This window comes from Delphinus delphis, chromosome 11 (genome assembly GCF_949987515.2).
Source record: "Delphinus delphis chromosome 11, mDelDel1.2, whole genome shotgun sequence".
NCBI lineage: Eukaryota > Metazoa > Chordata > Mammalia > Artiodactyla > Delphinidae > Delphinus > Delphinus delphis.
This window is the reverse complement of record NC_082693.1, coordinates 76,210,643-76,235,556: the sequence shown is the minus strand read 5'-3', so window position 1 is coordinate 76,235,556 and position 24,914 is coordinate 76,210,643. Positions and strand designations below refer to the sequence as shown.

Below are 24,914 nucleotides of genomic sequence, written 5' to 3'. Positions count from 1 at the left end.
TATTTGGTATATAGATAATCATAACAGTTATACTTTAATTATGAATTGTGGCTTTTAGCATTTAAAAGCACTTTTCTTTTTGTCATTTAATTTTTTTTGCTTGAATTCCACCTTGTTTGATATTGTTATTACTCCTGTTTTATTTTACAATTGTTGATCTGTTTTTTCATAGATTTCTGACAACTGTTGCTGTAGATTTTTTTAGGTGCATATATATTCATGGTTACTTGTTATTTTTCCTTTAATGTTTTATCTTGAATTTTATATGGTTTAATATTAACATTTCTACTGTTTCTTTCCTTTTGTTCATATTTGTGGTACATCTTTTCACTTTATTTTCAGCTTTATTTATTGTTTTATTTTAAATGTGTCCCTTATGGACAAAAATATTACAATACCTTTTAATACAGGTAATTACAGGTAATACAGGTAATTACAATACCTCTCCCACAACGGGAGAGGCCACAACAGTGAGAGGCCTGCGTATCACACACACAAAAAAGATTTGAATGATAGTTTCTTGAGCAGTATGTTAACTCATTGCGGAGCACAGGCTCTGGACGCACAGGCTCAGCGGCCATGGCTCACAGGCCCAGCCGCTCCGCGGCATGTGGGATATTCCCGGACCGGGGCATGAACCCGTGTCCCCTGCATCGGCAGGCGGACTCTCAACCACTGCGCCACCAGAGAAGCCCCTAAGGTTACTTATGTAATTATCCCTTAGAATCCTAAATGTAATGATCTTAAATCATGGACTAATTTTCTTCTTAAAAAAAATAAAAAATCTCCTATCAGTTATGAATTCTAACCCAGCACTGCTTCAGCAAAGTGAACTGAAGAAAATTTTGTAGATCATCTCTTATAGTCTACCAAAATGGTGTTCTTACTCCTTTCATGTTTAATGATAGTCAGATACTCTTCACCAATGGTTTCTTTGGCTTCAGTTTTTATAGGTAGGGCATTTTTGTTTCTCTTCATATCTACATAATTATTTAGAAAGTATTCAGGCCACTAACGCTTTCATAACTCGGTCTTGTTTCTTGTTGATTTATCATGTGTATCCAAAATCTCGACCAGAGCTGAGATATACTTGGGGCCTAAGTTTTCTAACTCTGGACTGGAGCTAGGACCCATGGTGTTTTCTCCCCTATTTTCATCTCCATGGTTTTGTAGAAAGAAACCTTTATTAACTTGGTAACCTAAAAGCTCCAAGTTAATAACAACCTTAAACATTTAAGGGAGAAATGCCCAGAAAGTTTGAGGGAGTAATAGTATAGCTAGAATTACAGAATAAGAGTATGATTGGTACTGTCAAAGGAGCACAGGAAGAGCAAGACTGGTCCTCTTCCTTTAGGTCCATTGTTTCTGGTGTTTGTATGTAAATATCTCAGGAGCAGTGTATTTTATTGTTTCTTCCATATCATATTGTCCAACCACCTTGTGCATTTAAAATGTGTAATCCAGGATTTGGGTTGGTTCATTCAGTCCAACAACAGATACTTACTGAATTTTTTTTTTAATAGATCTTTATTGGAGTATAATTGCTTCACAATACCATGTTAGTTTCTGTAGCACAACAAAGCCAATCAGCCATATGCATACACATGTCCCCATATCCCCTCCCTCTTGAGCCTCCCTCCCACCGTGTCTATCCCACCCCTCTAGGTCATCGCAAAGCACCGAGCCGACCTCCCTGTGCTATGCTGCTGTTTCCCACCAGCCAACTATTTTGCATTTGGTAGTGTATATATGTCGATGTTACTCTCACTTCGCCCCAGCTTCACCCTCCCACCCCATGTCATCAAGTCTGTTCTCTATGTCTACCTCTTTATTCCTGCCCTGCAACTAAGTTCATCAGTACCTTTTTTTTTTTTTTAGATTCCATATATATGCGTTAGCATACTGTATTTGTTTTCCTCTTTCTGACTTCACTCTGTGTGACAGACTCTAGGTCCATCCACCTCACTACAAATAACTCAATTTTGTTTCTTTTTATGGCTGAGTAATATTCCATTTTGTATATGTGCCACATCTTCTTTATCCGTTCATCTGTCAGTGGTCATTTAGGTTGGTTCCATGTCCTGGCTATTATAAATAGTACTGCAGTGAACATTGTGGTGCATGTCTCTTTTTGAATTATGGTTTTCTCAGGGTATTAGTGTTTAAAGCACAGCCCTAGGCCTTTGAGAATATTGTCTTCCCAAGAAGCATTTCTAATTGGGTTGAAAAGGCATGCTAATAATGCTAAACTATATCTAGTACGTGCCAAGCAAATTATATTTGAGGTAAATGAAGGATTTTTAAAAGGGAAGTTTGAGGGCTTATCCTGTCAGAGCTAATTAAGTGTATAGTCTTTCTCATGAGGTTAGTTAGTCCCTTGGTCACCAGGGATACACTGTGTTTTAAGGTTTTGGCTGAGAATGTATCATTCCTTTTGAAAAGGACACAAATTGTGTAAGTGTGCATTCATCTCAGGGATGAAAACTCATATTTTATAGAATACAGTATGGTGTCTGTACTAGATAGTTTTCTTTTAAATTCTGAATTTAAAATCAGTATAATTACGGCATAATGAAGTGGGAGACAGAGATACTTACTTGGGTGTGAGAAGACCTGGGTCTTATCTTGATTTGGCTACTTGGTAGCTGTGTGATTTGGGCCTAACTTTGCTAAGCCTCAACCTCTTCTTCTGTATTATCTGGAATTATAAAGGTGACTCTGCTTACTTCCATACAACTGTTATGAGAAATTATTACAACTGGCCAACCTTAATTAAATGCCTGTTATACTATAGACATCATGGTAGGCATTTAGGATACATTTAGGAGCTCTATAACCCAGTAGAGTGAAGGTGAAGTAGCAGTATATCTGACAGCATTTTGTAAATTGTGAAATACTGTATGGCTATAAGATAGCTTCTCCTAAACTGGACTCCTTTCTCCTGCCTTACTGACCCACTAGGCACTCCTCCACCAAAGCCATTTTTTCAGGCTGTTCCCTGTGTTTATCAAGATCCTACCCACCAGAGTTTTATCTCCATGTAGTAGTCTCTCATCCTTCTAGATAGACTTGATTTCTCATCTTCTCTATGCCCATAGTTTGTAGATTTTTCCATAGCAAAAGCAGAAATTTGTTACATTTTAATTATATGTGGACACAGCTTAGTTGCCTGAAGTCAAAATCTTTGTCTTTGAATCTATCACTTTATATAGCACAGTGCCTTGTGTCAATATGGGCACTCAATAATATGATTGTCTAATTCAGTGAAATATATGAACTATGGATTTTTAATAATGTCGTTTGTTGGGTTGTGATTTTTAGGTTAAAACTTCAACAACAAATTGTGAATATTGAAAATGCAGAGAAAGAAAAAAATGAAAATTCTGACCTGAAACAGGTATTATTTTAGCAAACATTTTGCTTTTATTTTTTTAAGTGCTTCTTTAAATCTGTTTTTGAATCTTTATTGGAATTGTATATATAAATATTCTGAAAATATCACTCCAATTGATAATGAATTGATGAAGTTGATATGTAAAGTGTTTAGACCTCTTTAAGCTCTTGTTTAGTAAGCTGCTTTTGTTTTTCTTAAGATATTTATATGCTGTGGCTCATAATGAATTTTTTTAAAATTATAGTTTAAAGGGCAGTATTTTGAATTACTTGTGTGATTGACTTGTAACTTTGCATTTCTTATTCCATGAGCTATTTTTTATTATATCCCTATGAAATCTAAGAGTTGTATTTATGGAAGGAAATTCATATTTTAATTAAAGTTGTTTGGGTTCGGGAAAGATTTATATGGGCAAAACAAATCATGAGGAGTGAAAATTCCATTTTTAGGATTTATGCTTGCATGCTAGCTGGCATTGCTTTGCATGTATAGTTATGGTTTCTAAGTTCCAAGTAGGAGGGCATAATGTGTGATACTCTGAGAGAAGTTATCTAGTTTCATTGACATTGGGCTTTCTGTCATCCTGTAGATATGGAGAAGTATTAAGCTCTTTGAAAGTTGCTTGTTCAACCAGCTGTAATACAAGTTTTATATTTACCGCTGCAGTTAAAAGGACTGAATAGTTCTTCATGGAGAAATTCATTCTAAAATAGAAATCTGAGACATACCTTTTTACTTTATTCTTCTGACAGTTGCTCTTTGGACCTATACAGTTCTGTATGTGGCTTTGCTACCATCAGGAAGTAATGGAATTATTTCCCATTTATTGCGTAAAGAATCTGGTTTATTTTGGCTCTTGAGTCTTGTAATGGATTCTTTTGATCTGAAGTCACTTGACTCTCTGCCTCCAAACTTCTCTCAAGAGAATGGCTTAGAGAGGTAGAAGAAAGTGAAAGAAAAATGAATACTTGTTTATTAATTGGTAAAATGGCTTTTGCAAGAATTAGGTGTAAATATGTCCCAAATGAATTATTTGGATAAGACTTAAGAGCAGTGTGAATCTCCTAGCCTGTTAATCTGTAACTAGATAATTAGCTACTTTTAATGAGAAAAAGTACTCCCAGATAAAGGTAAACTGGGATGAAGAAGCCTGACATTTCCCAGTTTGATAAATGGTTCTAGAGGCCAAGGAATCCCTACCATTCATTAGGTTTCTCAGAGCATCTTTCTTCTGCCCAACACTCTATAAAATGCTTAAAAACTACTCAAAAACAATGTGAGAATGATCCTACCTGCATTTATGATTCCTGACTATTCAGAGAGCAGAACCTTTGGAAGGGTTGCTAATCACAATGTTGTGGGAGTGGGAGAATGGATTTTCTTAGCAGCTTTCCCAGCTTACCTTTTAAAATCTGTTCTTTCCTCGGAGGCTAGGAGACTAATATTTGGATTCTCTTTGCTCACCTCCCTGCTCTCCTTCTAATGACACTTCTCCCCATTTCTAGTACCTCTTCTGGCCTGCTTATTTGGGGAAGAAGAGAGAGGACTCAGTGGCAGATTGAGGAATAGGGTTCTTGATGGTCTCTGATTATATTAAGATACGATCCTAATGCTGCTGCCTTTTTTTTTTTTTAACGTTTTTATTGGGGTATAATTGCTTTACAATAGTGTGTTAGTTTCTGCTTTATAACAAAATGAATCAGTTATACATATACATATGTCCCCATATCTCCTCCCTCTTGCATCTCCCTCCCTCCCTATCCCACCCTGTAGCTGGTCACAGAGCACCAAGCTGATCTCCCTGTGCTATGCGCCTGCTTCCCACTAGCTATCTATTTCACATTTGGTAGTGTATATATGTCCATGCCACTCTCTCACTTCGTCCCAGCTTACCCTTCCCCCTCCCCGTGTCCTCAAGTCCATTCTCTAGTAGGTCTGCATCTTTATTCCCGTCTTGCCCCTAGGTGCTTCATGACCTTTTTTTTTTTTTTTTTTAGATTCCATATATATGTGTTAGCATATGGTATTTGTTTTTCTCTTTCTGACTTCACTCTGTATGACAGACTCTAGGTCCATCCACCTCACTACAAATAACTCAGTTTCCTTTCTTTTTATGTCTGAGTAGTATTCCATTGTATATATGTGCCACATCTTCTTTATCCATTCGTCTGTCGATGGACACGTAGGTTGCTTCCATGTCCTGGCTTTTGTAAATAGAGCTGCAGTGAACATTGTGGTACATGACTCTTTTTGAATTATAGTTTTCTCAGGGTATATGCCCAGTAGTGGGATTGCTGGACCGTATGGTAGTTCTATTTTTAGTTTTTTAAGGAACCTCCATACTGTTCTCCATAGTGGCTGTATCAATTTACATTCCCACCAACAGTGCAAGAGGGTTCCCTTTTCTCCACTCCCTCTCCAGCATTTGTTGTTTGTAGATTTTTTGATGATGGCCATTCTGACCGGTGTGAGATGATATCGCCTTGTAGTTTTGATTTGCATTTCTCTAATGCTGGTGCCTTTTATAATTTCATTTCAGGGTGTCCTGAAGGGCACATCAGTTGGGTGTGGCATATGTGAGGGAAGATGCTTAGTGTCCTCTGTGTCTCTCATATTCTATTGCATTTGTTTAGTGGCCTTATATTTCTCTTCTTTCTTCTCTTTTAAGCAAATCAGTAGTTTGCAGATCCAAGTGACCTCACTTGCACAGTCAGAGAATGAGTTGCTGAATTCAAACCAAACACTGAAGGAAATGGTGGAGAGGTTAAAACAGGAATGCCGAAATTTAAGAAGCCAAGCTGAAAAAGCACAACTAGAAGTTGAAAAGTAGAGTTTGCTCTTTTTTTTTTTATGTACAAACTGTTTCTTCTTTCTGCTATATTATATATAGTTCTTTTAATGATGATTCCAGTGTTGACTGTATTTTGGGAACTAGTTACAAATACCGCATTGACAGTGTACAGTGGTCTTAGGTAATGTATTTTCTGTTTCTAGAGATGAGCTTTATGGACTCTTGAATTGATTTTAAAAAAAAAAAAGAAAAGAAAATAGACATCTAAGGAAGAAAACCTTTTAAAATTCTGCCTGACCCCACAGTATTAGGAAAACCTTCAAAGAAACACTTATGTATTCATTGAGTAAATCAATACATTTCTTACTTCAAATATCTAAATTCTTCTGAATGCCAGAGAACAGAAACAAAATTTTTGATGTGTATAGCTTACTTCTTAGAATTACAGTTATAATCTTTTGGATTTTCCCTTTGAAAAGTTCATTTACTTGTTTATATTTTTTGATTTTGAAATCTCTTAGTAGTAGACAGTCTAGTAAACTGGTAGGGAGATGAATTTGGTGACCAAGATCTTATATTCCCTGGAAAATGTTGTTTATATATGGTAGAAAACTACTATTTTGTATTTGCTTTGTTATTATAACATGTCATTATTATAAGTTTTTGAATCTATGAAACATTATTTTCACAGTTTTTCTTCTGAAGGCTACCTTGCCACATAAAACCTTTTCCTTATTTTTCTATTATTTAATATTTTAAGGCTTGTCCATGGACTCATATATGTGGTTGAATTTCAAGAAAAGGAAGTAAGCAAGATAACTATCCATAATGTGTTGTGATGTTCCACAGGGTCCAAATTATTTTGCTTATATTTTGCAAATAATAGGAATTTGTATCTTGGGATCCTCAAGTGATTTGAAATGTGCTTAAGAATTCCAATCATAGTATAGCTAGCAAATGTAACTAACTTATTGGTTTCTGAATGTTATTCATAGGATTATATAGCAGAAAATAGCTGGACTTGGGGTCAATAGAATGTGATTTTGATCCCAGCTAAGATACTTAAAATCTGTTTGACCTTAGTCATGCAGTCTGACTCCTCAGGGTTTGTATATCTCATTTGTACTGCCTGTAGTGATGATACTAAAAATCATAAAGTATACAGAAGAGCTTTAAAGATGTAAGTTGTTATGGTGTTACTATAAAATACCATTTATATGAATTTTACTCTAGCCAGGAAACATACCACATTAAGACTTGATACCAAGGTTGATTTTAAACCATCTTTATTAGGCCCACTTTTTAATAGCTTGGTGGTATCATGGTTTAAAGCTGATTATCAGTTGTTTGTCCTGTCCCCCCGTTAACTAGGTATAAGTCTTTAAGCAAGTTAGTTAACAGCTCTAAGCCTCAGTTTCCTCAGCTATAAAATGGAAATGATAGACGTACCTAACTCAGGGGTTACTGTGAAGAATAAATGATGTAGTACACGTACTGTTCTAAGCCCAGTGGCTGGCTCATAGGAAATACTCAGTAATGGTGGTGATAGCAGATACGTGGCCATGCAAGAATGCCTGTGTTGGATTATGAAGGCTGTGGGTGAAGTAGGTAGTGAGTTTGATTATACTTGCGGTAATATCTCTTCTAAGAGTTAACATCTCATGTTTTGCGTACGTTCTTCTGACAGGGCATTGGAAGAGAAGCAAGTACAGTGGTTGGAAGAAAAGCATAGGCTTCATGAACGTATCACTGACAGAGAAGAAAAGTATAATCAAGCTAAGGAGAAATTGCAGCGAGCTGCAATTGCCCAAAAAAAGGCAAGTGGTTCTCATTAAAGTGATTTCTATAGAGTAAAAGCATAACTATTTTAGGAGTATAAGATGTATAATTAAAACTGAGACTTTACGGGTATGTTCAGTTTGATATTTAAACATGACATTTTGCTGTCACATTGTAAAGATAAATTGGGAAAATGCAAACTGCTCAACAGGTTTATTTCTAAATGTTGTATACAAGTCAGTTTTTCAGAGTATGCATTTTTCCACAGAGACAGTGGTTTTCATTGATAAAGTTTCTAGACCAGCCCATACAAGTGTCATTTAACTCATTCGCACTTAAATTACAGGGTGATTAGGCCTGTTTCAACTGTGCTTAACTAATATTTTTAACATTGTTTTTGTGGTTACAATACTTTTTTGTTTCCAACTCAGGAATATAGAAGCAAGTATCTCATTGCCCCAGCAGAAGGAACTAGGACTCCCCTGGCTTCTGAAACAGCCATGATAGTTCCCACAGCCATGATCTTTTTAAAGCTTCATCTTTGCAGGCATATTTTCTCCAGAACCTAAAAACTTTCTTTTCTTGGAACTAATCCAGGGCATCATGGAACTAATGTAACCAGATGATTCATCTAAGTCAGTGGTTTACAACTTTTTTTCTACTCAACAAACCCAAGGAATGTAGCATAGCCCCATCAGTAACCATGGCTCTCCATGGCAGCGATTCAGCAGTTATTTTTAGTAAGATTGGCGCATGTGTGTTGGGGGAAGGGAAAGGAAGTATTTTAAAAAAAAATCCCACAAATGATTTGGATATGTCTCCATTTGATAAGTTCCTTTAGTAGTGGCATTGGTTGTGGGGAAGTGAGGAGGTCTGAAATGAGAGGAATTCGTACTCTAGACATAGGCACACCAGTGTCTTAATGTTTGTATGTTTATTGGTAAGGTTAGCTGTTCATATTTGCATAAGAGAAGAGAACTGTATATCATTTACATATTCTGAATTTGGAAATCAAGGACACAGTTTTTAGTTACCTGTTTACATTAATAGATATAACTGCCAAATTCATCCTGATAGTTGGAGTGACAACATGAGGAGTCTTAAAGTCATTGCTTCCCCACTTTCTTGCTTTATGAATGCTGCTTTTCTCTTTCCATTATGCTAAAAGTAGCATAATATTGAGATTAGAAAATAGCACTTAACGATATAGGATCCCAGCGTTTTATACTCAAATATAAATACTTACGTTGTTGTTTCATTGTTTTTTCCCCCTGTATCACTTCTCTCTCTTTCTTTCCATATAAGTACTGAGCAGCGTATGGGTATTGATGGGATTTTAGTGAAGTTATTTCATGGCTTGGGATGATCTCCGAAATCCTACTTATGCTTCCTTGTACTGTTTGAAGCCTAAAAGCATCTGATGCCAGATGAGCTAGAAATCATAAGAAATTATAAGAGCTGATTTTATCTTTCACAGAAAAAACTTTTTTGTTGGGGTTTTAGAGATAAGTGTCTTAGAGATCAGATTCTAATTATTGAGGCTAGGTTGGGTTGACTTCTTTTGGAGCAAAAGTGACATCCAGTGGTGAGAGAGGTTATCAGCTAATCATAGGTATACCAGAAAGGGGAGGAGGTGATTTTTTTTTTTTTTTTAATTTTATTTATTTATTTTTGGCTGTGTTGGGTCTTCGTTTCTGTGCGCGGGCTTTCTCTAGTTGCGGCGAGCGGGGGGCACTCTTCATCGCAGTGCGCGGGCCTCTCACTGTCGCGGCCTCTCTTGTTGCGGAGCACAGGCTCCAGACACGCAGGCTCAGTAGTTTTGGCTCACGGGCTTTGTTGCTCCGCGGCATGTGGGATCTTCCCAGACCAGGGCTCAAACCCATGTCCCCTGCATTGGCAGGCAGACTCTCAACCACTGCACCACCAGGGAAGCCCAGGAGGTGATATTTTAAGAAACGTGCGAAGTAACCTTGCATCAGTATTGACCTAGGATGAATGTTTTTCCTACTGAAATAACTGCCAAATTATGGGGGTGAATATAGTAAACACCTGTTTTACTTTTAAAAATGTGACCTGTGGATAATGGTTTTAAGTTGCAGGAAATTGTTAAACTCAATTCAGTAAAAATTATGACCCAGAGCTGTCCCATTATGTGGAGCACTGCCCTGTAGGCTTACAACTTTACCTCAATTAAAGTGGAAAAGCAGATAGTACATGTGACATAGAAATACTGTAAAAAGTATATAAGTATGTATAATTTTAGGGCTGGGGGATCTTAGCATTCAGATAGTTTTTACAGATTTGGAAACTGAAGTGGTAGGGAGCCAAGATCATTGACTAGTTAGGAACGCTGTGACTAAAGTCTACATTTTTCTATTCTTAATCCTGTGCTTTTTCTGCACTGTTAACTCTTTTAATTTCCCCCTTTCTTTGATTCGAGATACTTTACTGCTTTTCTCTTCATTATAACCATAATCCACATGAGTCTTATTTCCTGTGGCAGAATAATCACTATAAAATTAATTTTTAAAACTCAAAACCCTTTTCCCATTCAAGTTAAATATAGTGCTTCTGTATGAAACTGTTGGCTATAAGATTACATAAATATGATTCGTAAAATTGCAACAGACTTTTTTAAGTTTCTTAGATGACAAAGATCATAACTTTCTTGTGTAGTAAGACTTCAATTAAGTCACAAAATATTAACTCTAGGGCGGAAATCATAGTCCTTTAGAGTTACTTTCCTGTGAGAGGTTCTTACAACTGGGGAGTAGCAGCTTTATTTTTTTTCCCCCAGGCTAGGTAAGATGGCTTCATTTACAGCTCCAACCTCCTAAGCACAGAGATTATGTCATTTCTGGTAAGTGTTTTTAGGTAGAGTCTTTGTTCAATGATATTTTGCTGTGTTGATTTGTTTGGAAAAGTTGGACCGGGTATCTTGAGTTGGATGTCCTTCTGTAATTGATGACTTCTCTGTATGTTGTTCCCCACACTCTGTTGAAATGTGAGTATGAAGAGAGATCTCTTGGTATGAGGACAATGAGTTGTGCTTTTCCTTTTGAGGTGCTTGAAATGAGAACTTATTATTTTTATTCTAAGGTATATCTCTAAAATAATTCTTGGTTAGATGTTATGAACGGTTTTGAGAAAGAAATGAACCATAGTCTTGAAGTTATAAAATATCTATTGAATATGCTGTGTGGCCTGGCATTATGTTATACACCGAGGGGAAAATAGAAGCCATGATTAATTCCTGCCCTTGATGACCATATAATCTAATTGGAGAAATAAAATAGCATGCAGTACCTAAAGAATCTATTAGTCATTTCCATGTGATCTGTGTGGACACTAAAGTTTGAGAACTACTGTGCTAGAGAGAAGAAAGCCTTAAGACAGGGAGACTAGTCAGGAAGCTATTTATAATAATCTTAAAATGAGGTAAGAAGTCTGGAATTTGGGCTTGCAATATAGAATGAAGGTGAAGGATGACTCCTAGAAGTATTCCAAAGGAAAAAATGAACAGAATATAGTGCTAAATAAGAAGAAAGAGAAAAATACAAAGTATTTTAGCTATGAGAGGATACAGAGGAGTTGTCATGATGGAATAAAGACCATGTGTCAGTTGAGTAGAAAGAGAAGATACATTTGACTAAACACATGTCAGGTATGAACTGATGGTAGTGCATCCACATAGACTTTTTTTTTTTTTTTTTTTTTGGCTGCACTGTGCAGCATGTGGAACTTCCCTGACCAGGGATCAAACCCGTGCCCCCTGCAGTGGAAGCGCAGAGTCCTAACCACTGGACCGCTAGGGAAGTCCTGTCCTAGACTGTTAAGTGAAGATATCATGTAGATTAACAGAAATAATGGAATGTAAAGCGTGGAGATCAGTAATTCAGCTTAGGGATGTATAATTAGACGCTTGAGATTTTGAGAACTGTTGAAGAATAAAAGGACTAAGAACTAAGTTGACTTGGAAAGAGGAGCTGGATTTAGTAGAGGAATGGTCATAGAAGTAGAAGCTATAGTATGGTGTTATAGAAGCCACAGGAAAAGAAAGGAATCAAAGGTAAATGGTCGTTATTATTAAAGAGAGTTCATTGAATTTGGCTAGAAGGTGATAAAAGGAAAATTTCAGCTTTGATTCTTGCATCAGTATTCTTTTGATTTTTCTTTAACTCTTTTGTGTTGTAATGTGTGTAACAACTAAGGCATCCATTTGATAGACCTGTGATTGTATTGGACTGATAAAATCAAAATTACAATCATTTCTTACAGCCACTTTGTCCTGTGGACTTTCATTTCTTTCAGTAGAATATCATTCTTCCAGTTACTTTGTCTTCAAACCTTTGATTCATCCTAAGGGCTCCCTTTCCCCAAATATAATCAGTCACTGTATTCGTTTCCTAGGTCTGCTATAACAAATTACTACAAACTGTGTGGCTTAAAACAACAGAAATTTATAATCTCACAGTTCTGGAAGTTAGAAGTCCAAAATCAAGGTGCTGATAGGGCCATGCTCCCTCCAAAGGCTCTGGGGAAGTATCTGTTCCATGCCTCTCTCCTAGCTTGTGGTGGTTGCTAGCAATCCTTGGTGTTCCTTGGCTTGCAGACACATCACTTCAGTCTGTGCCTCTCTCTTCACGTGGTGTGTGTCTGTCTCTGTATCCAGATTTTTCCCTTTTCCTAAGGGCACAAGTCAATATTGGATTTAGGGCCCACCCTAATCCAGTATAACCTCATCTTAACTTTACCCTTTTTTCAGATAAGGTCACTCTGGAGTGTTTTCCAACACCAAGAACCAATTATGTAATTCTCTGGACACCAACTGGGTGCCAGTAATTCAATTAAATTCTGACACTACATCAGATTCCACAAATTAAAGGGTTCAGCCTCAAGACTAACTCCATGTCAGGTGTCAGGTCCTTAGCCATCTGCACTGCTGACCAATGACTATAAATTGGGGTACCCATAACACCCCCCACCCAGGTTCATAGAACTCAGGAAAACATTTTGCTTGTATTTACTGGTTTATTAGAAAGGATACAACTCAGGGACAGCCAAATAGAAGAGATGTATAGGGCGAGGTATGGAGGGGGAGGGGTGCCCTCTCTGGGAGTGCCACCCTTCTAGCAAATCAATGTATTCACTATCCTGGAAGCTTTCCAGGTATCCTTGTTCAAGAGTTTTTAATAGATATCAATCTCCAGTACCGCCACTCCCAGAAGTGGAGGGTGGAGAGTGGGAGGTGGGAATAGTGCTGCAGGTTCCTACCTTCTTACCACTTGGTCTTTCTAGTGACTAGCTCTATTTTGAGATTACCTAGGGGTCCCACCCTAAGTTAACTCATTAGTATTAACTCAGGTATGATTGAAAAGGGCTGGTTATGAATAGCAAAAGATGCTCCTATGACTCAGGAAATTCCATGTGTTTTAGGAGCTCTGTGCCAGAAGCCCAGGGCAAAGACCAGATATATTTCTTCTTATATCATAGTCACATTCTGAGATTCTGAGTAAACATAAATATTTTGGAGACACTGTTCTACCCAGTATAGTCACTAGAGCCTGTGAATTCTTCCTTTATAATGTATCTCACATTTTCCCCACCTCATTTCTTTTTATTCTTATTGCAACATCCTAGCTCAGACTCTCTTCACTATGAGGTTTCTCTATATTCGTTTAGGCAGTTTACTCAACAGATTTATTGAGAACCTACTGTGTATTATACCAGGTACTGTTTTATTCACAGGGATACAGAAATAAAGACCCTGCACTGAGGAGCTTATGTTGTAGTGGATGGGAGACACGGGGTAAAGGAACAAATGTCAGGTGGAGATGCGTGCTAAGAGGAAAACTAAGGGGGATAGAGGGCATTTATATAGGTGATCAGAGAAGCCTCTGATAAAGTAACGTTTGAGCAGAGACCTCGAGGAAAGAAGGGGGAGGCCATATTTTGTATGTAGGGGAAGAATGTTCCAGAGGGAATAGAAAGTAAAAGAGGCAGGGGTCTGCTTGGTATGTTGAAGGAATACAAGGAGGGAGACCTGGGTAACTGGAATGGACAGAAGTAGTAGGAGGCTAGGTGATGTAGGGGCTTTTTTTGGGTTTTATTCTGAATGAGATAGGAACACACTGGAGAGTTTTGAATTGAGAAATGCTGTAATCTGAATTATATCTTCAGGAGACTCTCTGGCTGTTGTGTAGAGGGGCAAACAGGACTCAGGAAGACCACTTTTCGGTAGTTCAGATGAGAGATGTAGAGAGCTAGTAGCAGACTTGTGGTCAGATTCTGTATATTTTTAAAGGTAGAACTTACAATGGTTACAGGGTATTAAAGAGATAAATCAAAGATGCCTAAGATGTTGGGCTTGAGCACGTGGTTAAAATAGAATTGCTGTTTACTGACATGGGAAAGACCTTGGAAGGAACAGGTTTAGGGATAAAATAAAGATGCCTCTTTTGGACACATTAACTCTTTGAGATGCCCATTAGACTTCCAAGTGTAGATACTAAGCATTCTGGTGAATACATGAATCAGGGCTTCAGGGAAGAGGACTAGGCTAGAGATAAAGATTTGGGACTTACCGGCATGTAAGTGATATTGAAAGCAATGGGATTAAAAAATAAGGTCACCTAGAAAGTGAAGGAAGACAGAAAAGAACAGGTTTGAGTTTTGAGGAATTCCAGACTTTAGAAGTTGGGAAGTTAAGGAGGAGACTGAGAAGGAGTGGCCAATATGATAGGAAAAGAACCAAGAGAGTACTAGATGCCAAATGAAGAAAAATGCTTCAAGAAGGATTAGCTGTGTCGAATGACATTATAGTGTCGACGAAAAATTAATCAGGCGACCTAAGAAAGAATTGGAAAATTTTATTCAAGACAAATTTGAGGGTTAAAACCCAAGAAGAGCATCTCAGAAAGCTCTGAGAACTGTTCCGCCCGTTAGAAGTCAAGATACAGTTTATATAAGCTTTTTGAGACAGAGGGCTGTACATTAAATGACCTATTATTGACAGTTTACAAAATCCAGATTTTAGTGCCATTGTGGTGGGTCATGTGACCCTTTATAATCTAGAAGGAATGTTCTCTTTTAAGGCATTGTCTTGCTGATGCTAGGAGAATGTTGCTGTTTATGGTTGAGCAGGTATTCCTGCTGATGGGGGAGGTATGGTCAATGCATAATGCAGATACACAAGGCACAGTGAGGGGAGAGGGGAGGCCAAAGCGCAGAGAAGAATTTTTATGTTTAAATTTTTCTTGTCTTGCCATAAATATGAATTTTATTTCACAGTGGTAAGATGATAAAATAGTAAGATGAAGACTAAGAATCCATTTGACTATATGGTAATTGTTGGTGGCTTTGTCAAGAGTTGTTTCTGTGGAGTAGTAGGTATGCAGGTCTGATTGAAATGGAGTATAGTTTGTCGAAGGAATTTTGTTGTGAAGAACAGAGAACTGGGGTAATAGCTAGCATTGTGGGAGCAAAGGCTTCCTTTAAGAAGGGAGAAATTATAGGATGATTCAGTAGCAAGGGGAAAATTGATGATGCAGGAGAAAGAGGGGGCAAATGAAGGGATGATATCTTTTAGTAGGCAGAAGGGCATTAGATTCAATTCAGAAAGGGAAGGGATAGAAACACAATGTATCTATTGTACCTGGAAAAAAGACAAAATATATGATTGTAAGTTCCTGATAAATTCATGGATGTAGTGGAAGTTCTCTACTGATGGCTGCTATTTTCTCAACGCAAAAAAGAATCTGGGTCACCAGCTCAGACTGTGAAGAGTGGAGGTCTAACAGATTTGAGAAGAGACAAGAAGTTGTGAAAGAATGTAAGAGTTTGGGAGAGTGATTGGATTAGGGAAATTAGTAGGATTTCCAGGTACCAATAGGGGGGCCCATTTGAAGTTAGTGCTGGTTAATTTAAGGTGAGACCGGTCAGTGAGTGTGTGTGTGTGTGTGTGTGTGTGTGTGTTAGAAGAAGAAGAAGGAGGCTTGGCTTGGGTCAAGATAATGAGGGTGCTGCAAAGAAATGATTATAATGTTAGGGTCTAAGGCATTCATTGGGTCTACTAGTCAACCAGCTATCCAGTTCTTTTGCTGCATTCTAACTCAGTTCCTGGCAAAGAGTAGTGCTCAGTAAATGGCTGGTTGTTTTTACAGTGATGAGGATGGGGCAACATTGTCCTGAACCCTGTCTTCAGGAAGCTTATCTCCAGATTTGCCTCTTAAGAGGCAAACTTCAGAGTCCATCCTATACACTGATACCATATTAATCTTTTCAAAACAATGCTTTCACCCATCAGTTCCCCTGCTGGAGAACCATCAGGGGAATCCACATTCCTATAGAATTACAGATTCTTCTTAATTCATTTCTTATCCTTTCTAAAAAAGCCTTTTCTCAAGATTTTGTATTTTATGACTGGAATTCCCTTCAGAAATCCCTGTATTTTGTATTAACTATGGTTAATATAGGGCCCAGTTAAGTGTGCACTCTGTGTGTGTGTGTGTGTGTATAAATATACATGCTTAAGATTTGAAGATGATAGTGAAAAAATTGGTATTTTACTACAATTTAAATGAGCAGTACAAATGGAGAAATAGAACTAGATTTTAAGATTGCAGGTTTATATAATCATATAATAATGAAGTATTAAGCATTTCGATCTTTAAAATGTCTGCTGTTAGTTGAACTAAAATACCTAAAAGGAGCATATGCTTTTGATAATGACAGACTAGGAAATATGTGGATCAGCTCTCCACATGAGAACTAGAAGAATCAGACAAAATATTTTTAAAAATATCTCCATGAAGGGCAGTGAAGAATTAAGAGGCCAAGATCCTGGAGAGATGGGAAACCTGGAGAGGTGAGCTCAGCATTTGGGGCTGCTTTTCCCTTAGAGGAAGCTGCCAGTTCTGGAAGAGACAGCTTGAGAGGCTGAGAAGTGAAGCAAAGCTTTTGACAACCTCATAGGGCTTGGGGACCAGAAATTGGAGTTCAGAATCTGCCAGAGAGAGGGTCTCAGGTCTGAGTCTACTAGTGCTGTGGGTTGAGACCATGAAGGGGGTATGCCCTTGGACTAAGAGTGAACTAACTGCAAATAGCCTGGCCCTTGCAAGTATTGAAGCACAGCTTCAGATCATCTGTCCTTAAAATTAGATTAAATTAACCCCTGTTGTTAGTGTTCCTAGCTGCCTGCAAGAAACAAATGTAAATCTGCTTTAAGGGAAACTAGCATTGTAGGCTTCAGTTATTTCCTCAGTTTTTAAAATGTAGTGTCTAGCTCTAAATAAAAAATAAACAGAGATACTACTGCACATCCATTAAAATGGCTAAAATCCAAAACACTGACAGAACCAAATGCTGGTAAGGATATGGAACAATAGAAACTTTCATTTATTGCTGGTGGGGTTGTAAAATGGTACAGCCATTTTGGAAGACACTTCGGCAGATTCTTACAAAGTTAAAATGTAGTCTGGCCATACAGTCCAGCAGTCATGCTCCTAGGTATTCATTCAGATGAGTTGAAAATGTATATTCACACACATAAAAAAACTGCACACAAACGTCTGTATCAGCTTTATTCATTATTGCCAAAAGTTGGAAGCAAGCAATATGTCCTTCAGTAGGTGAAGGTTAAAAAACTTTGCTGTATCCATACAAGAGAATATTATCCAGTGACAAAAAGAAATGAGCTATTAAGCCATGCAAAGACATGGAAGAACCTTAAATGCATATTGCTAAATGAAAAAAGCCAGTCTGAAAAGACTATATATACTGAAAGATTTCAAATATATGACATTCTGGAAAAGGCAAAACTATGGAGACAAAAAAAATCAGTGATTGACAGTTTGTGGGGTAGGAAGTAGGGATGAATAGGTAGAGCACAGGGAATTTTTAGGGCAGTGAAACTATTCTGTATGGTACCGCAATAGTGCGTACAGGACAGTATGCATTTGACAAAACCATAGAACTGAACAACACAAAGAGTGACAATGTAAACTGGACTCTAGTTGATAATAATGTATCAGTATTGGTTTATCAATTTTAACAAATTTCTATTAATAATTTTAAAAATAGCTGCATGAGGAAATAACATTGAAAATCAAGAGAAGTAACAATCAATATAAAGAAACCCCCCATAGGGGATCCAGGTAATGGAGTTATCAGATACAGAATTTAAAATTACCGTGTTGTAGATGCTCAGAAATAAATGCTTGAGAATTGATCAGTAAACTAGAAGACATTTTTTAAAATGGCAGGCTTAGAACTAAAAAACACAGTAACTGAATTATGAACTCTGTGTATAGATTTAACAGCATCCTCATCTGCCTCCGCAAGGCATGAGCAGAAATCAATGAAGCAGAGGTAATACAATAGAGAAAATTTAACTTGCCAAGAGCTGATCAATCTGAAAAGATTGATAAAATGGCTTCTCCCCAAACTCCTCATAAAGTAGGTAGGTAGGTAGATGAATAAACACAAATGGACAATATAATGAATGAAAAAGGGGTATCACTATACATCTTATAGATATTAAAACAAAAAGACTATTACAAGAACAACTGTGTTAATTATGCAATGTTGATGAAATGAACAAATTCCTTGAACATCTCAACAAAACTAATACAAGAATAATTAGGAAATCTAAATAGTCCTGTATCCATTAGGGAAATGGACTCCTTAATTTAAAACCTTCCATAGAGAAAATTTGGTATTTATATATATATATTGCAAAATGATTACCACAATAAGTCTAGTTAACATCCATTACCATATATAGCTACAGAATTTTTTTCTTGTAATGAGAACTTTTAAGATATCGCTCAGTAACTTTCCAATATTGCAATGCGTATCATTAACTATAGTCACCATGCTGTACTTTACATCCACAGAACTTATTTATTTTATAACTGGAAGTTTGTACCTTCTGACCTCCTTCACCCATTTCACCCAGCCCCCAGTCCCTGCCTCTGGCAACTGCCAGTCTGTTCTCTGTATCTTTGAGCTTATTTATTTTTTTTTTTTTAAAGATTCCACATGTAAGTGAGATTATGTGGTATTTTTTCTTTCTCAGCCTGGTTTATTTCACTTAGCAAAATGCCCTTAAGGTCCATCCATGTTGTCACAAATGGCAAGATTTTCTTCTCTTTTATGGCTGAATAATATTCCATTGTGTATATCACATCTTCTTTATCCATTTATCCATTGATGGATACTTAGGTTGCTTCCATGTCTTGGCTGTTGTAAATACTGCTGCAATGAACATGGGGGGTGCATATGCCTTTTCAAGTTAGTGTTTTTGTTTTTTTTCACTAAATACCCAGAAGTGGAATTGCTGGTAGTTCTATTTTTAATTTTTTGAGGAACCTTCGTGTTATTTTCCATAGTGGCTGCATAAATTTACATTCCCACCGACAGTGCGTGAGAGTTCCCTTTTCTCCACATTCTCACCAACACTTGTTGTTTCTTGTCTTTTTGAGAATAGCCATTCTGACAGTTGTAAGGTGATAATCTCATTGTGGTTTTGACTTGCATTTCTGTGATGATCAGTTCTTTCTTTACATACACAATTAGAAAATAAAATATATACCATTTACATTAGCATAAAAAATATAAAATATTTAGGAACAAATCTAATAAAAGATAGGCAAATATTGCTAAGAAAAACTAAAGAAGACCTAGATAAAGGGAAACTATACAACGCTTGATTTGAAAGACTCAATATTATTAAGATGTCAGTTCTTCCCAAACTGATCTGTAGATTGAATGCAGTCCTAATCAAAATTTCATTAGTTTTCCTTGTGGAAATTGGAAAGTAGATTCTAAAATTCATATGAAAGTACAAAGGACTAGAACAACCAAGGCAATCTTGAAGAAAAATAACAAAGCTGGAGGACTTAACACTACTAGGTATCAAGATTTACTTTAAGCTACAGTCATTAAAACAGTGTGGTATCGGCATAAGGATAGACAGACAAATGGAACAGAATACAGTCCAGGAATAGTATATGAACACCTGACTTACCACAAAGTACCACTGCCTTTCAATAGGGAAAGGATAGTCCTTTAATGATGTGGAGTCAATTGGTTATCATTAACCCAACCTAATTAGATAAAAATGAACCACAGACCCAAATGTGACAAGTAAAAAAATAAAGCTGCTAGAAAAAAACTTGGGGAGAAAATCTTAAGATCTTGGGATAAGTTTTTTTAAACAGGACATAAAAAGCACTAACTGTAAAAGATATGGTTGATAATTTGGATTTTATTACAATTAAGGACTTCTTTTTATAACACGACACTCTTATGGGAAAAAATGTTACCACACACTGAGAGAAGGTCAATCTGCAACACAAATATCTGACAAAGGATTCGTATTCTGAATATATAAAGAACTCCTACAAATAAGAAACAGATTACTCAAAAAAAATTTTTTTTAAACAGGCAAAAGACTAAGACAACACTTCACAAAAAAAGGAAATCCAGATGGTCAGTATGCATAAGAAAAGGTAATCACCCTCATTAGCTAACAGGAAAATGCACATTAAAGCTACAGTGACATATTATTCTATTCCACCAGAGTAGCTAAAATTTTCAAAGACCGACCACACCAAGTGTTGGTAAGGATGTAGAGCAATTAGAACTGTTGTATATTGCTGGTGGGCCTGTAATTAGTAATTAGTTAGAACCACTTTAGAAAACTGACAGTTTTTACTAAAGATAAAACATATGTATACCGTATGACTCATTCCTGGGTATATACTCAAAGAGAAATGAGGACATATATCTACCAAAAGCATATTCAGGAATGTTCATAAAACTTGATTCATAGTAGCTTCAAAGTAGAAAACAATTCAAATTCTTATCAGTAGGAGAAGGGATAAAATATAGTGTGTTTGTAAAATGGATAACAGCGTAACAGTAGAGAGGAACTGTGACATGCAATAACATGGCTTAGTCATAGGGATAAAATGTTGAACCACCACCAAAAAATCCAGAAACAGAAGTGTATATAGTGTATGATTTCTTTGATGTGGGCGGGTGAATGAATAGACAGAGTCCTGAGTCACCTGTACATATATACATACTTGTGCTAATAAAGGACAGAAGGGTGGTTCCTGGGCCAGGGTAGGCGATGAATGAGCTATACCCGTAAGCAGTAACATGAATAAATCTCGCAGTATTGAGTGAAAGAAAAAAGCCATCTGTAAAAGAATGTGCACTGTGACTCCATTTGTATGCAGTTCAAAAATACACAAAACTACAGCTTTGGAAGTAAATTAGTTGGTTACCTTTTCAGAGGACAGAGGGGGTAGAGATTGAAAGGAGGGAAGGGTAGGGGCCCTTTTGGTACGGCAGTGCTCTTGACCTGTGAGGTAACAACACCAGCATTTGCTTCGTGGTTTTACATTTTGCTTTACATTTACATTATGTGCATTTTTCTGTAAGCCTGTTATACTTAGGTAAAGAGTGAGAAACCAGAAATCTAAAAGGTCTGGAGCTACTAAGTGATTGTCAACATTTATAGGTGTTTTTCTGTAAAAAAAAAAATAAATAAAAACGACCTGTTTATAAAACTGAAAAAGTGTTACCTTTTTTCATTTACTACTTTTGCATTATACATAGATTTTTCCATATTAGAAAATTTTTCCTTTGTGAAGTTTAAATTTTTTTCTTTTTAATATTTAGAAAGGCATGCTTTCAAACTGAGATGCATCCATAATCAATCTTATCTGTCTGATCCTTTAATTTACTACTTTGGTAGCAATTTATCAGTTGCAAACATGCTTTTAAATTTTAAATTTATAGTTGTTTTAAACCCATGATAATCTTCTGGGAAAATGAACAGTCATGATTATGAGGTGACAGGTAAACTCATTAGTAAAACTTGACTCCTTCCCTTCCTAGATTTTTTATTTGCACAATTTCCTTATTGATATCAATTTTCTGGTTTGACATTTATAATGGTTCTGTTTGTCACGTTGAGGATATGAGGTAGATCTGTGTTTTATTATCTTTAAAATTTTTAGTAAGCATCATATCTACTAATCTTTGCTCCTAGTATTCCCTGAAAATACTCATCTCTAAGTAAAATTTTTTTGGTGAGTAAAATATTCACTATATAGCTTTGTTCAAATAGGAGAGTATGTATTACCATACTTGCTCATATTAATTGTTTCTCTTTTTCTAGAGAAAATCTCTCCATGAAAACAAGTTGAAGAGAATGCAGGAAAAGGTAGAAGTCTTGGAGGCAAAGAGAGAAGAATTAGAAACAGAAAATCAGGTGTTAAATAGGTAATGTGTTTGTGTGTATACATACCCCATGTGGCTATTTCGATATTATACAACTTTGTTTGAGTATAATGCACTTGGGTTTCTTTTAAAATATACATTGAAAAGAATTCTAAAACTATGCATTAGACTCCTAATTCATTATCTTTGCTTTTTTTTCCTGATTGAATGTTTCTTCAAACCAAAAGGTCTTTAACACATGCATTTGTATTACAGCTGGGACTGACAGGAGAGGTCAGTCACTGGCTTTGGTAGCCAGGAGTGGTGTGAATCCTTGCTGCTGAGATGAGACAGTTTAGTGATTACAAGTTCTAAAATTGTGGCCACAACTTTGAATCAAAGTTCAGTTTTTTTATTTTTTGGTATGGAAAATATTGGGCAGTAGCTTCTCGTTTTTCATTTACATCCAAGCACAGCTAATGATCTGCATCATTAGCATTTTTGAGCAGAGAAGATTTACCATATTAAGATAGTGGTAGTGGCAGTGTATGACCCATGTGATTCAAGTTAATAAAATCTTTTCAAATTCAGGTAATTAGTAGTTGTCTTCAGCATTTAGACAGTATCAGACTTTTCTGTAATGGGAATTGCCTGTATAGCAAGCAGTGATGTTTTTTTATAATGTGCACTGGTCTTCTTGGGTATAATTATTACCAAAATGTGAACAGTTGTGTTTTTTTTAGAACATCCAAGAGGTTTCTAGACTGTGGAATAAATGCCAACTTTATAATACTCTCTGTTCCAAAGTAAGAAGCCACCAAATTCATTCTAAAACAAAATTCAACTTAATATTTCAAAATGAATGGTTAGGGAGGAGGTGTTACCAATTCAAGATTGGGCAGCTATGGCACAGATGGCCTAGAACTTCGAATGGTTTTGAAACTATATTTGATTACTGGTGTGATTGATCGTCAGGAAATTTATGTCCAAAAAGGTGGTGATCTGTGAAAATTGACCATATTTCACCTACAAAAATGGCATTCATAAGATTCAACCTAGGGCTTCCCTGGTGGTACAGTGTTTAAGAATCTGCCTGCCAATGCAGGGGACACGGGTTCGAGCCCTGGTCCAGGAAGATCCCACATGCTGTGGAGCAACTAAGCCCGTGCGCCACAACTACTGAGCCTGTGCTCTAGAGCCCGTGTACCACAACTACTCAGCCTGCACTCTAGAGCCCGTGTGCTACAACTACTGAAGCCCTAGAGTCTGTGCTCTGCAACAAGAGAATGCACTGCAATGAGAAGCCCACATACTGCAATAAAGAGTAGCCCCCCTCAAAAAAAGAGTAGCTCCCACTCACTGCAACTAGAGAAAGCCCACATGCAGCAATGAAGACCCAACACAGCCATAAATAAACAAACAAACAAATAATTCCCTTTAAAAAAAAGATTCAACCTGGCATTTTCTCTATTTCTATTTGATTCCTGCAGTAAAATAAGGCACCCTTTTGGTTTAAGGAGTCTCCTTTTAGTTTTAGGATTCATGGGTTGGTGGAGTAAAGTGGAAATGAAAGTAAAAGTATCAAAAGATTTTTAATCTTTGATTAATTGGCAAATAAAACTTTAAAATCAGTTGATAGCCTGCAGGGCCAACAATAACGCATATAATTAAGATGTCATATCATGTTTCTGTTTATCTTTCTAGATAAACCAAATTTTATGTGTATATTATATATAGATAAATCTTATAATTTAGAAATCCTTTTTTTCCAATTAAAATTATGTTCTATGACTCATACCGTTCTTCAATAGGATGTAACTGTATTAAACAACAGAAACACTTTTTCTTTTTAAGACAAAATGTTCCATTTGAAGAACATACAAGGCTTCAAAAAAGACTAAAGGATATACAGAGAAGACATAATGAATTTCGAAGTTTAATTTTGGGTCCTAACATACCTTCAACAGCATCCATCAATCCTGTAAGCTTTCAGTCACCAACTGTGATTCCAGGCATGGAACTATCCTTTCCTCCTCATATGCAGGTATGAGCATTTATTTTAGGGAAGAAAGTTAGATAAGTATTTCCATATGTTTTTACCTCTTAAATAGTTAAAAACCTAAATCTTTACCAGAAAAGTCTGCTGAGAGGCATAGTGGATTTGAGTCTATCCTATCCTTTAGCGATGGTGCTACGAGTAAAGTCTCCTGTTGGGCAATTGAAAGGAAGAAGCTTAACTGATAAGTCTTTGAATAACTGTTGAGTTTGTAGTCACTCATACAATACTAATTACTACCAACATTTACGCAAATGTACTGCACTATGTATTTTCCATACAATATTTAATCCTAATGAAAAATGCTTCGAGGGAAGGTATTGGTATTCCCAATTTGCAGATGAGGAAGCTGAGTCAGAGAGGTGAAGTGACTTGACTAAGGTCATAGCTAAGTGAGAGTTGAATTTCATACCTAAATCTAATTCCAAAACGTGAGATGGTTCTACTTTATCAGATCCCTGAGATGTTGATGGAATCAAATTGATTGGATGATTTTCAGAAGATGAACTGTTATTCAGCAATGACATTTTGTAATGTTGAAAGCACTGAAGATTTTTAATGTTGTAAGTCACCGAATTGAATCTCAAATGAAGTGCTTTGTTTATATAATAAACTGCTATTAAACTCTCATCACATTAGAAAGTTGCCATATAAGTACA

General features: G+C 36.6%; 1 protein-coding gene across 6 annotated transcripts in view; it reads left to right on the top strand.

Annotated features, from left to right (window-relative positions):
* The window catches only part of CEP83 (centrosomal protein 83), a 141,437-nt gene that overhangs the window by 115,018 nt on the left and 1,505 nt on the right, over positions 1 to 24,914 (top strand). For all 6 annotated transcript variants that reach the window (XM_060025379.1, XM_060025377.2, XM_060025376.2 and 3 more), the window contains 5 exons: positions 3,322 to 3,397; positions 6,063 to 6,220; positions 7,873 to 8,002; positions 22,159 to 22,262; positions 24,054 to 24,243. In XM_060025379.1, the coding sequence (XP_059881362.1) occupies positions 3,322 to 3,397; positions 6,063 to 6,220; positions 7,873 to 8,002; positions 22,159 to 22,262; positions 24,054 to 24,243 (658 nt within the window). The remainder of the gene's footprint in view (positions 1 to 3,321; positions 3,398 to 6,062; positions 6,221 to 7,872; positions 8,003 to 22,158; positions 22,263 to 24,053; positions 24,244 to 24,914) is intronic.